Source organism: Liolophura sinensis, chromosome 7, assembly GCF_032854445.1.
Source record: "Liolophura sinensis isolate JHLJ2023 chromosome 7, CUHK_Ljap_v2, whole genome shotgun sequence".
Lineage (NCBI taxonomy): Eukaryota > Metazoa > Mollusca > Polyplacophora > Chitonida > Chitonidae > Liolophura > Liolophura sinensis.
Genome location: NC_088301.1, coordinates 30,575,202 through 30,589,167, shown reverse-complemented (window position 1 = coordinate 30,589,167; position 13,966 = coordinate 30,575,202). Strand labels below are relative to the sequence as shown.

Genomic DNA, 13,966 nt, shown 5'->3' with positions numbered 1-13,966 from the left:
CTCGCAATGACATTCTCATGCTAATGTTTACCCAAATGCAGATATCAAATCAAACTAGCACAGTTAGAATAATTTTTACACCACAAATGAGTCTCAGTCACAAGCATTACCATCTTTTAAGCTGAAATCAACTCTCCACAACATGTCGCGCGGCGACTAGAGAGATGTTAGCCGCGAGTACAACTTCCGCTGGTGCGCGCCGATAACTTGACGACCATAAACAAAAGCTATGTTTCGTTCATTTGCCTTTCACCATAGCCAAGCTCAGTTGATAACTTTCACATTTAAGTCAAACTAAAACTAAATGAAAAATGGCGGGTGATGGCCACATGGAAGGCGACATCTCTGATTTTGCACGAGAGATGAAAAAGTTGGTGAACAGCAAAGACCACAGGTGAGCATCCTTGTGGTACATCCGTTCTATGCGGCTCATCATTGTCATTGCAGTGCAACTTTTGACTTTCATCTGACGGCAGCCAACTGCATGATTAAAATCTCCATGAATATATCTAAAGTGTTAAAATAATTATGTAAGGAATGATAATAATTCTAACTTGACCTGCACTCAACTTAAAGTATTTAAGACTGATTTAATTTAAGTTATTTGTCCGAGTGAGAAACTGGTATCTTAATAGTAAGTTTTCAGTGTTTCAAATATATATGGTAGTACAATTCTGTATAGGCCTATGTCTTTTTCCAGTGACATTCGATTTGTGATCGGGCCTAACCGGAAAAACATTTATGCTCACAAATGTATACTAGCTGCACGCTGCCCTGTCTTTGGGGCCATGTTTGCTGACCAGTCGCAGAAAAATGGATCTCCAGAGAAAGACGTTCCCTTTGTACTCTCTGATATGTCCCCGGATGTCTTCTTGTCTGTTCTTGAATTTATCTACACAAACTGTGTCACACTCAAAAAAGATTCTGTAAGTTGACCATAATTCAGTCTGCAAATTAAGAATGAGGTGGAGGAGGATTGTGGTACTGTTTTCCTGTTCTTCAAACATGATATTTTTTATCACATCTCTACTTACCAGTACTTATTTCTCATTAATTTACAGTGCATCAGTGTCACTAATTTATTAATTTATCCTATTCCAGTATTTATATATTTCTAATGCAAATGGGTGGTAGATATTTTTTCACCAATGGATCAAAAGAGTACAGTGTACAAAATATACAAAATGTTGTATACATGTATTTTATTTACTTTATTTCTTGATGTATTTTATCTAATTTTTTTTTTTAATTTCAATCAAATTTCAGGCAATAGATGTATTGGCCACAGCTTTAGAATATGGACTTGATGAACTTAGAAAGGTACAGTGGCAGTGCGGTCCATATAATGCCTATGTCAGAATTTTAATATGGGACTACTTTTACATGATATCTGTGTATAAATACAAATAAGAGTACATGCTCATTTAGATATATGATGCATTTTCTGTGGTTTACAGTGTATTAGGGGACAGTACTGAGTTTTCTTTCCATAAGGAAAAGTTTTGTAAATTTCTTTTAGTTTTTATGAATGATTTCTCTGATTTCAGTGCCAGTAGTAAAGAGAATACATATGTTTTTGTTCAGATGTTACCATAAGGCTTAGCTTTCAGGGTGCAAATACAGGGAAGCAGTAATTTAAAGAAATTTATTCTGGTATTTTCCTGTAAAACAAATGTAAAACAGAAGGGAGTAAATTTGTAACATTTGCATTTAATATGGTTATAATCTTGTGTGATATTTTTGTTTGTTGTTTTGTTTCCTGCAGGTGTGTGTGGACTACCTGGTGAAGCAGCTGACTTGTGATAATGTGTGTGAGGTCCTACAGGCAGCTGTGACATATAGCCAAGACAACCTGAGGGAGCAAGCACTGGTTTACATTGAACGCAACACAGCAGTAAGTACATATACATATGCTTGGTATTGTATTTCTTCAGCTTTTTCTTCTGTGTATATGATGTCTTTTGATAATGTTGACACCATCATTCAGTTTCCCCCACAGTACGTCCCAGATCATAGAAGTTTTCTTGAAATCTTCCATTTTGTCAACCAGTGAGTGGAGCTTCATTTCCCAAATTACCATGACTGTCTAACGTACCTATACATGCATACAGGGATTACTGAAATGAGTTCTTTGTCAGTGTGCATGTTTCAGACTCACAGAATACTTCAGGAATGTGTGCATTTCAGTGGGTAATATGTGATGAAATTTTTTTTCTGATTTTGTCAAGAAACATTAGTTATCAAACATGTGTCTTATTGCCTCTTTATGTTTTCTTGCCTTTTAGTTATCTTGAAATTAAATATTTTCATTGAGCTCCATCGGAATCAGGGGCAGTGAAGATGCTGGTAGGCAAATATTGTCAGTGGCACAAATGAACATATAATAGTGCTACAATGTCAATGGCCAGACAGCTATATTTTGCCTATCTTGGATAAGTAAACAAGTCAATTTTGAATTCTCAATGTCTTGTGGTCTGTCTTTCCTGGTTATTTAATACTGTACTTCTTTACCTCACATCAAGAAAAGGACTTATTGAAATGCAGTGCTGGCTTTTTTTGGTCACATAATTAATTTATTTCTCCTGGAAAAAGTCCATTACACCCTATTCTTGATGTTAAGTTTAGGGCTGTTTTAATACCTTGCACATTATTTACAGAATGATGTGTCTGTTATGTGCTGGTCTAGGCATTTTACCCGTAATTTGCAGCCAAATGACATGTTGTGTGGTTGTTTTGTCAGAAAGCAACCTCAGAACATCTCTTATTCCAACAAGAACATCTTGTATCATATTTTATAATCTCAGGCACATCGGGTCGAATATGCGAATTTTGTGAATTTATGACAGATCTGTTACAGAGTGAAATGCATGAAGGATAGATTCTGTTACTTTCTAAAAAAAATGATTCACAAAGAGAAATTTGGTCTTATTCTCTTATGTCCGTGCAGGTGAGTGTGGCTTCATTCAATGTTGGGGATTTTAGGCTTATTCTGTGCTGTTGGAGATGTTCTCATTCTGTGCTGTTGGAGATGGCCTGATTCTGTGCTGATGGAGATGGCCTGATTCTGTGCTGATGAAGATGTTCTCATTCTGTGCTGATGGAGATGGCCTGATTCTGTGCTGATGAAGATGGCCTGATTCTGTGCTGATGGAGATGGCCTGATTCTGTGCTGATGGAGATGTTCTGATTTTGTTTGATTCTGTGCTGATGAAGATGGTTTGATTCTGTGCTGAAGAAGATGGCTTGATTCTGTGCTGATGAAGATGGTTTGATTCTGTGTTGAACAAGGATGTTCTGATTCTGTGCTGATGAAGATGGTTTGCTTTTGTGCTGATGCAGATGGTTTGATTCTGTGCTGATGGAGATGGCCTGATTCTGTGCTGATGGAGATGGCCTGATTCTGTGCTGATAAGAATGGCCTGATTCTGTGCTGATGATGATGGCCTGATTCTGTGCTGATGAAGATGCCCTGATTCTGTGCTGATGGAGATGGCCTGATTCTGTGCTGATGGAGATGTTCTGATTCTGTGCTGATGGAGATGGCCTGACTCTGTGCTGATGAAGATGGTTTGATTCTGTGCTGATGGAGATGGCCTGATGCTGTGCTGATGGAGATGGCCTGATTCTGTGCTGATGAAGATGACCTGATTTTGTTTGATTCTGTGCTGATGAAGATGGTTTGATTCTGTGCTGAAGAAGATGGTTTGATTCTGTGCTGATGAAGATGGTTTGATTCTGTGTTGAACACGGATGTTCTGATTCTGTGCTGATGAAGATGGTTTGCTTTTGTGCTGATGCAGATGGTTTGATTCTGTGCTGATGAAGATGGCCTGGTACTGTGCTGATGAAGATGGTCTTAGTCTGTGCTGATGAAGATGGTCTGATTCTGTGGTGATAAAGATGGTCTGATTCTGTGCTGATGAAGATGGTCTGATTCTGTGTTGAACAAAGATGGTCTGATTCTGTGCTGATGAAGATGGTTTGACTCTGTGCTGATGAAGATGGTCTGATTCCGTGCTAATGAAGATGACCTGATTCTGTGCTGATGAATCAGTTCTTCACTGATGAAGATCATATGATACTGTGCTGATGAAAATTGTCTGATTCTATGCTGATAAGAATGGTCTGATTCTGTGCTGATAAGAATGGTCTGATTCTGTGCTGATAAGAATGGTCTGATTCTGTGCCGACAAGAATGGTCTGATTCTGTGCTGATAAGAATGGTCTGATTCTGTGCTGATGGAGATGATCTGATTCTGTGCTGATGGAGATGGTCTGATTCTGTGCTGATAAGAATGGTCTGATTCTGTGCCGACAAGAATGGTCTGATTCAGTGCTGATAAGAATGGTCTGATTCTGTGCTGATGGAGATGGTCTGAGTCTGTGCTGATGAAGATGGTTTGATTCTGTGTTGAACAAGGATGGTCTGATTCTGTGCTGATAAGAATGGTCTGATTCTGTGCTGATGGAGATGGTCTGATTCTGTGCTGATGGAGATGGGCTGATTCTTTGCTGGTAAGAATGGTCTGATTCTATGCTGATAATGATGGCCTGGTTCTGTGCTGCTGATGATGGCCTGTTTGTGCTGATGATGGTGGCCTGATTCTGTGCTGATGAAGATGGTTTGCTTCTGTGCTGATGAAGATGGTTTGATTCTGTATTGAACAAGGATGGTCTGATTCTGTGCTGATGAAGATGTTTTGACTCTGTGCTGATGAAGATGGCCTGATTCTGTGCCTGATGAAGATGGTCTGATTTTGTGCTGATGAAGATGATCTGATTCTGTGGTGATGGAGATGGCCTGACTCTGTGCTGATGGAGATGGGCTGATTCTTTGCTGGTAAGAATGGTCTGATTCTATGCTGATAATGATGGCCTGGTTCTGTTGCTGCTGATGATGGCCTGTTTGTGCTGATGATGGTGGCCTGATTCAGTGCTGATGAAGATGGTTTGCTTCTGTGCTGATGAAGATGGTTTGATTCTGTGTTGAACAAGGATGGTCTGATTCTGTGCTGATGAAGATGTTTTGACTCTGTGCTGATGAAGATGGTCTGATTCTGTGCTGATGAAGATGGTCCGATTTTGTGCTGATGAAGATGATCTGATTCTGTGGTGATAAGGATAGTCTGATTTTGTGCTGATGAAGAAGGTCTGATTCTGTGTCCGATGAATCAGTTCTCCACTGATGATGATGGCCTGATTCTGTGCTGATGAAGATGGTTTGATTCTGTACTGATGAGAATGGTTTGATTCTGTTTTGTGAAGCTGTTTTGATTCTGTGGTACTGAATATGGTGATAAGTAAACGGTTCTGTCTAAAAGTTTAATGCTACAGCTCAGTTTCACATATTTTCTATCAAAGCAGTGAAACATGATTGATATCATGCTGAAGAAGTTATTAAATATTTCATGGCTGATGTATAAAACAACTGATGGCAGTCATTTTAAAAAAAATCATAATTACATGTGTATTACATTGCCACATGAAATAGTTTTAAACAGGACTACAGAGCATTTATCTGAGCTGAAATCAGTGTTTGCTTCATCATCTTCCATTGGAGGTTTCCTAATCCACTTTGTTTCTCTTGCTCGCATGGCAGCACGGTTTATTGACTATAATCGCCTCAAGCAAGATCACTTTATTATTTTTATGTCAATGAAAAGTGAATTGCCTGACTTTAAAACACAAGCTTCTATCACATTTATAGTCATTGTGAAATATATCCATTTTCTTTTTTTGAAATTAAGACAGTTTTGTGTGGTGAGTGCATGTTTGTGTCTGTATTTGAAGTAAGGTTTTTTGTGCTTATAAAACTAAGGCTCTGCGGCAAGGTTTAGTCTGGTATAAAAATGATGACTTCAGTGTGACAGTGAAATATAATCGTGCCTGAGGCAAAGCAGTTTAATAGCTGCTGCACATGAATTTGATGGAGTATGACTTCACATGAACTCTTTGCTAATGGAGGTGAAATAATAGGATACAGTTGATATCTTGTGCAGACTTTCATGTACTTTCCAGAAGCAGTCTTCTCACAGATATTTTGGCATCTGTTATGAACGTAGCTAACATTAAATACAGTTGCAAAATATGTTATACATGGTTATATAATATTTTGATTTTTGGTTTACGAACATGGGACAAAAACAGTCGCTAACAAGATGTAACCTACAGCTTCACTCTTGCACATTTACTTGTATATCTACATGTGTAACATACACATGCATGTATATGGTAGAGCACAACACCCACTGTGAGACACCAGAAAGGACAGAAACAAGACAAAAATAAATAGTTCGGGTGGAAATAACTTTGCACCAGTTGTACTAATGCCAAATAGACCTTTCATAAAATCAAAAACAAAAAAAAAAAAGGACCTACTTGTCAGATCCATGGAAGCAACTCTGTATCAATATCTTTCTGCATGTTAAGATTTTGTTTAACTTATCAAAAGTCTCTTTTTACAAGAAGTACACAGTTTCTGACCAAAAAAGAGCCCTGTTGCATTGTTTTATGCATGTGGAAGAAGTCACAGAAAAATCACTGAATGGGGGTAAACGTTGTTATGAAAGCAGGACTAACAAAACTATCAACAGCCATTTAACCAAACATGAAGTCATTTCATTCAACCAGTTTGTCATAATACATGATTGCCAGTCTTTTCAACCAGTTTGTCATAATATGCCAATCTTTTAGGGAAATATTCATTCAACCAGTTGTCATTATATGCTCATCTTTAAGGCAGATTCATTCAACAAAGTTGCTTTATAATTTACTACATCTTAATTCCTATGAGTCTTTACAAATCAAGACCTTTTTGTTGGCTGTATGATTAAAGATTCAAGTGTATTATGACTGTACATTTGTAAATGCTGAAATATCATATACTTCCAGAAAATGTTGTCATTGAAATCCATTGTCTGGATCAGATCTTCTGTATTAAGATTTAAAAGCATTTTCGTCATTCCAGTAGGATAGGCCTGTGTTCTTAAGGAATTGCACTATGTTCTACTGTACCCCTTACTAAAGTTGACTTTCTCTTCTTTGTATTTCAGACAGTGCTAAAGTCAAAGTCATTCAGTGAGTTAGGCGAGGAAGCCTTGTCAGCCATTTTGATGCGTGACAATCTGGATATAGATGAAATGGATATCTTCCTGGCTGTGAAGGAATGGGCAAATGTCAATTCAGTAAGTCTCTACAATGATACCAATGTAATGTGCATCAATGACCTAATATTTGTAGAATTAATACATGTGCTATTGCTGAGAGGCATATAGATGTTGACAGCATTTCCACAGGTAAGACATGTCTTATGGATTGCAACACAGGCCTTGTTTCATTGTTTCACAATATTGATCTGTAGTTTCTAAGACCAGCAGACCAATAATACAGCACACAACTATTGGGGAGTGTCTAGCAGGTTTGGGGTGGGGATGGAAAGGGAGGAAATTAGGGGGTATAATTCAGGTAAAAAAACTTACAATGTCAAATTAAGTGATGAAAGAATTAGTGGGTCCTTTGAAGCATAGTTGGATACAGTTTATGTTCAAGACATGTTGGTCATGGTTATTGCATGTTTTTAATCTCATTATCTCAGAGGTCTCTCAGAGTTTTCTGTGTATTCAGTCATTCTGTGAGTGCTCATTGGTTATATCAGATGTTGTCATCCAAATCCAGTTTCTCACTCAGATTTCAGACCAGGAAGCCTGTGTAGTATGAGCGTGGAGTGTAGAGTGAAATCTTGGCACTCTATGAACCATGGGCTATAATTTCTTCAGAAGTGTTTTAGATTAGGCCATCCCATGCATACCAGAATAATTATCACATTACACTGTACTTTGGAAGAAAAATGGTGAATTCTTGTTCGTGTGAAGTGATTTTTCAAAATAACTTATTACATGCACGTGCGAGTTCTGAAATCAAAAGGCACCGTGTTTTGCTCTTTGTTGCAGTTGATTTGTGGTTTTCATCCAACATCGCATGATAGTTCACACTTCTGATCAATCTCACAAGTTAGCATAACAAGTCACATTGTATGAATGCATGGAGTTTTAACAGATTGTTTCGGTTTTTCAAGTTTAGCATATACACCTTCAATGATTAAGGCACGTGATACTTTGAAATCACTTTAATGTTTAATTGTGTAATTGCTATTTATATTATTATTATTATTTGTAAGATCTGTCAGTTTTTTTTTAATTGCACATGTTCATGAAAACTATGCTTGTAGGTGGTTTTGTCCAAGCCTCTGTGTGAAGTTACAAAGTCAGTGGTGAAACATGTCAGATTTCCACTTCTTTCCCCGGAAGAACTGGCAAAACTGGAGGAAGAAAACAAGCGGGACAAAATCATTCCTGTAAGTGATTGTCACAAGATGTAATTGTAAGACTGACAGCTCTAAAGTAATAACTAGAAAAAAAACAGCTTAGACTATAGAGCTGTGAATAGTAAGAAACCTTCTCCAAATAAATCATACAGCTGTAAATACCAGTATACGAAGCATATCATACAGCTGCAAATATCAGAATATGATGTAGATCATACAGCTGCAAATACCAGTATACGAAGCATATCATACAGCTGCAAATATCAGAATATGATGTAGATCATACAGCTGCAAATACCAGTATACAATGCAGATCATACAGCTTTAAATACCAGAAAATGATGTAGATCATGCAGCTGTAAATATCAGAAAACGATGTAGATCATACAGCTGTAAATACCAGAATATGATGTAGATCATACAGCTGTAAATACCAGAATGCGATGTAGACCATACAGCTGTAAATACCCGAATATGATGTAGATCATACAGCTGCAAATACCAGAATACGATGTAGATCATACAGCTGTAAATACTAGAACATGATATACATCATACAGCTGCAAATACCTGACTATGATGTAGATCATACAGCTGCAAATACCTGACTATGATGTAGATCATACAGCTGCAAATACCAGAATATGATGTAGATCATACAGCTGCAAATACTAGAATATGATATACATCATACAGCTGCAAATACCTGACTATGATGTAGATCATACAGCTGCAAATACCTGACTATGATGTATATCATACAGCTTTAAATACCAGAAAATGATGTATGTCATACAGCTGTAAATACCCGAATATGATGTAGATCATACAGCTGTAAATACCAGAATATGATGTAGATCGTACAGGCGCAAATACCAGAATATGATGTACATCGTACAGCTGCAAATACTAGAATATGATATACATCATACAGCTGTAAATACCTGACTATGATGTAGATCATACAGCCGCAAATACCAGAATATGATGTAGATTATACAGCTGCAAATACCTGACTATGATGTAGATCATACAGTTGTAAACGCCACAATACGATGTAGATCATACAGCTGTAAATACCAAAATATGCTGTAGATCAGTTAGCTGTAAATACCAACATGTGATGTAGATCAATCTGTTGTAAATACCAAAAAATATGCTGTAGATCAATTGGGTGTAAATACCAAAATTTGCTGTAGGTTAATGAGTTGTAGATACCAAAATATGGTGAGGATTAATCAGCTGTAAATACCAAAATTTGTCCTAGAGAAGTCAGCTGTAAATACCAAAATTTGTCCTAGAGCAGTCAGCTGTAAATACCAAAATTTGTCTTGGACCAGTCAGCTGTATATACCAAAATTTGCCATAGACCAGTCAGCGGTAAATTAAAATATCAAAATTTGCCCTAAATTTGCCCTAGATCAATCAGCTGTAAACACCAGAATTTGACTTCATGACTATTAAGATTCATAAAGCCTATAGGCCTATAATAATAATTATCAGAAGGAGAGCTGTAAATGCGAATGGTAGATAAGTGTTATTACTTGAATAAGAATTAAGAGCTATATGTAATTATCTGATTGCAGTTTACATGGGTTTTGATGTTTGTCATTGTCAGAATGTGGATAAGGTTATGGTTTTATGATCTAAATGCACAGGTTTTTGATGAGACAGTATTTAAAATATCTGAAAATTGCACATGTGTTTATTTGATTGGGTATTAAAGGACTTCTTAAGAAGTTGTCACGTACATGACGAGATTAATTAGTGTAGGGAAGCAAGACACACCTCTTGACTTAAAGCTGAATGAATTGATTTAAAATGTGTGTACATAGTAGCTGTATTGTGCAAGTAATAGTGATCATGTGAAAGTTTTGAACAAACTGCTCAGGTTTCTGTTAACCAAATATTACACATTTTCTGTCTGTTTCATTTTCTTCAGATGGAATGTTTCTCATACGCCTGGAAATTTCATGCTCTCAAAAAAGTTGAAAAGGGATGTCCACTAACAACTAGACGGAGAGGAACACTGAAGAGAGAGTCACACAGTAGCTTGGACAAGTCCTGAATGGCAGAACCTGTATCCTGTGAATACATTAAATTTCTGTTTTTGCTTTCAACCATTTACAACTTCTGTGCAGATGGTTTGAAACTATGACACTCTGCCCCAGTACTCTACACTTTGGGGGTAGAGGCATCTTCAGGATTCTCATTGTTTGAACCATATGATGGGTTCTTCTGGGAAACAAACTAACTCTTCATAAATCTTATGCCATGAAGTTTTTATTATGGTCTCAAAATGTCTGCAGAGCCTTGGAGTAATTTCTTGCCCACTGTTGAACCAAACTGTCTTTAGAATGTGGTTTGGGGTATGTTCTTACCCATTATAAAACCAAAACCTTGTCAGGATGTGGATTCGATCTATGCGTCAAAATAGAAATTCATATACAAGCCATCAACCAAAATGGGTGTTCTGGGTCAATAATCAGATACCAATTCCCAAATACTAGTAGACCAAAACCTCTTTAGAATGTGGCTCGGAGCAAAGTTTTTACCTACTATTGCTCTGAAACTTCTTAAGGATGTGCTTAGAAGCAAAGTTGTTACCTACTAGTGGACCAAAACCTCTTCTTGTATGTGTCTTGTAACTCAGCTCTTACCCACTATTGGACCTGATCAGTATTAACATATAATACCTCTGAAGACTGACTAATGAACGGAAGTCTCTGCATGATATGGATAGGAGTGACAATCTTACCTTGAGACAAACACCTGCTCAGGATATCGGTTTGGGTGAGATCTCACAAACTACATGTACATGTAAATGAGACCAAAACTCTTTCGGTATACATGGTTGAGCATGGGTCTTGACCACTAAGCAAATAGAACCTAAAAATAACAATCTTAGAGTCAGAGTGACTTCTGACACATATCTGTTTGTATATTTGTGGCTGTGGTTGTGCATTCGAAACCTCCTTAGATTTTTGACTAAAAGACATTGACACCCGTTTTCTCAAGTAATATGGGCACAGAGAGTTCTAACCCACCTTGGTCATTCCAGCATTTTATAGTTGAGATCAAGTACTAATAATTATTGTCATACTGTCCAATTCATTTGGCTAATTCAGCTATTTGGGTCACAGACTAGGATGCAGGTATGGATAATTAGAGAATCGCATTAAATCAAGAGGTTTGTCAAGTACCTGGCGAAAGGTGGTGATTTAGGTTGAGTATTCCGATTTGTTCCACCCATTAAACCTGGCCACAATCATACGTTAAATTAAGAATTAAGTGATAAGTTGTAAAAAAAAATAATTAATCCCAGAAAATAGACATAAAGTTATGAGTTAAGTCTCCACCAAAATGAAAGCACATTTGTGATATCTGGGAATTACCGACACCCAGACAGTATGTATTTTTATGATAAAGATTACCGAAGGATATGTAATATAACATTTGCTTATTTATGTCAGACTTGATAGTTTTGTGTTTTGAGTCATTTTACAGTTATTCCTTACATTATACGGGAAACAGTAGCAGAAATCTGACTGAATCGGCACGTACCCAGTGGGTCTTATGATGTAGCAACCTTTCGTTGTGACTCGGTGTATATAACATCTTGTGACGAAGACAAAGAGCACTATGGTTTCAAAGACTTTCATATTCCATGTTACTTCATCTGTTACGATCTAAGTCGGTAGCGAACCTCAATCTGCCGAGATCCATTGTTAGCTGCCTTCAAGGTTGTCCGAACGGAATGGTGTTTTTTGTTTTTGTTTTGCTCTCTTGATATTTCTTTATAGACGTAAACATTCTAGGTTAGGATATTTCATTGCAGCTGGCATAAATCCACCTGATCGTCAAGTATGGATTACTTGAAAATTATCACTGTAACGCGTAACTAAAACTGTACACATATATAAGGAAATACCTTGATAATTTGATTATTGTTGTATTTTTATACTTAAGATTTGATCCCTTCGCGTTAGTGCAGTTGCAAATTAAAAAATATAAATTAGGCAGGACCATGCAAATGGTTACTGTATTGACTTAATGTAGAGTCGATAATTGTGACCCAGAAAAAAGAGAAACCTACTAGACTCAATTACAAAGGTTGTTGTCCGTTCAGGATGCCGTAGTCCTATTAGGCTCTAAACCGCTTATTCCAAAGGAGCGTGTGACGTAGAATATGCCTGTTTTTCTCGCTTTATTCAACGTGACCCACGCTCAGACTATTGTTGACCGTTACACCTTTGACAGCTTATTTCAACCATAAAACACAACTTTCCAAGGTGTCAGTTATACGTGGCGATATCAGCGTTAATACCACAGCATTGTTAAAAACTCCACATGACCCCATTGATCCGAAATCGATGAATCACCAGAAGATGGGCTCCAAAGTCCCCCATCCTAGGGTGCAGTGTTTTCATGGGGCATGTTTCCTGGACAAAGATGGATCAGCGGCCTATCGGCTACTATATGTTGTCGGCGCCAACACAGCCCAAGTCTTCCTTGTAACCCATAGTAATAAACTCTCATGTACAAAGCCAACGTGTAGAGAGAAAAAACACACACGACACTCTAGCGATGCTTGCCGGAAAAATCCATATAGATTTTCCAGCTGGTTTAGCATTGATTCAAGATGGTTCAGATTCGAGAATTTTATTAACAGCTAGGGTGTTCCTTTAACTTGCTGTATTCGCTTATCTTTTTGGGGACAATTTCGGAGGCTTGATCCCAGATAATAAATTATTGCTAAAGCCATCAGCCTGACTTCTTCGATATTCAGATACAGGACAATGAAGCTAAGCAGTGCTGACTTCTTTCTGTAATCAGACATACGCTATCGCCTGTCGACACGGCTCGCTGGCCAGCTAGCCACCATCGTCGTTGCATGGCCAGAATTCGCGCCAACCTTACCAGCAGCCATTCATACGTAGTCATCAGGTGATGGAATAGAGTAATTCCTCTGATAGCTTTTTTATGACCAGGCCCATCTGCCCTGGGCCCATACGTGTGTAGAGCAGAGGGATATACCCGATTGGATCTCGCCGGTCTGAGCTGTTGGCGATCCGCTCTAGTGGTGAATGACTCACGCTGCTGGTCTAAGAGCGGAACATCTACAAGCCGATACTTATGACAGCTTACAGTATGCTGTAACTTCATGGCTTCTCTCCAGTCTTTAGTGTAAGCGGTATCTTTGCTGCACTGTTCACTGATATACATGAACACTGGTTAGAAATGGACCGTGCTGGTACTGTAATGAAGGGGTAAGTTGATTTATTTCATTGTATATTTAGCACGATGATTATTAGAAGTATGTACAATGGTGAAGTTGGCAATTGATAACCTGTATAAGTCCATGTTAAACTGATGCAAGGTTGCGTTGAATCCAGTACAAGTTAACGTTTAACACAAGTCTAGGTTTAGCCGAATGTACAGTGCTATTCAATCCTGTAATCTGTGTGGATAATATGAACACAATTTTTTGGCTTTCGCGAATTGAAGGATGAAAGGGTTATTTTGCCTTTTATTGTTGCCATAATTGGCATATGTGAGAAACTCCTAGGAACCGGAGGACTCATTTTACGATGAGGTCCTCATTGATTAGATTCATCTCACTTTAATAATGGCAATCTTTTT

At 37.8% G+C, this 13,966-nt stretch overlaps 1 protein-coding gene across 1 annotated transcript; it reads left to right on the top strand.

Annotated features, from left to right (window-relative positions):
* Positions 1 to 213: 213 nt before the first annotated feature.
* On the top strand, positions 214 to 11,903 carry LOC135471521 (BTB/POZ domain-containing protein 19-like). Its single transcript, XM_064750786.1, has 7 exons — positions 214 to 394; positions 701 to 926; positions 1,267 to 1,320; positions 1,766 to 1,894; positions 7,053 to 7,184; positions 8,228 to 8,353; positions 10,266 to 11,903. Exons 1-7 carry the CDS (start codon positions 312 to 314, stop codon positions 10,389 to 10,391), a joined length of 876 nt encoding a protein of 291 aa, XP_064606856.1. The 5' UTR covers positions 214 to 311; the 3' UTR covers positions 10,392 to 11,903.
* Positions 11,904 to 13,966: the final 2,063 nt, after the last annotated feature.

What these genes read in the sequence shown, in the direction of transcription:
- LOC135471521 (XM_064750786.1), top strand. Translation starts at nt 312, where the DNA reads ATGGCGGGTGATGGCCACATGGAAGGCGACATCTCTGATTTTGCACGA. An exon ending in GACTTGATGAACTTAGAAAG is followed by an intron (nt 1,321 to 1,765) that starts GTACAGTGGCAG and finishes TGTTTCCTGCAG; the next exon opens with GTGTGTGTGGACTACCTGGT. An exon ending in AATGGGCAAATGTCAATTCA is followed by an intron (nt 7,185 to 8,227) that starts GTAAGTCTCTAC and finishes CTATGCTTGTAG; the next exon opens with GTGGTTTTGTCCAAGCCTCT.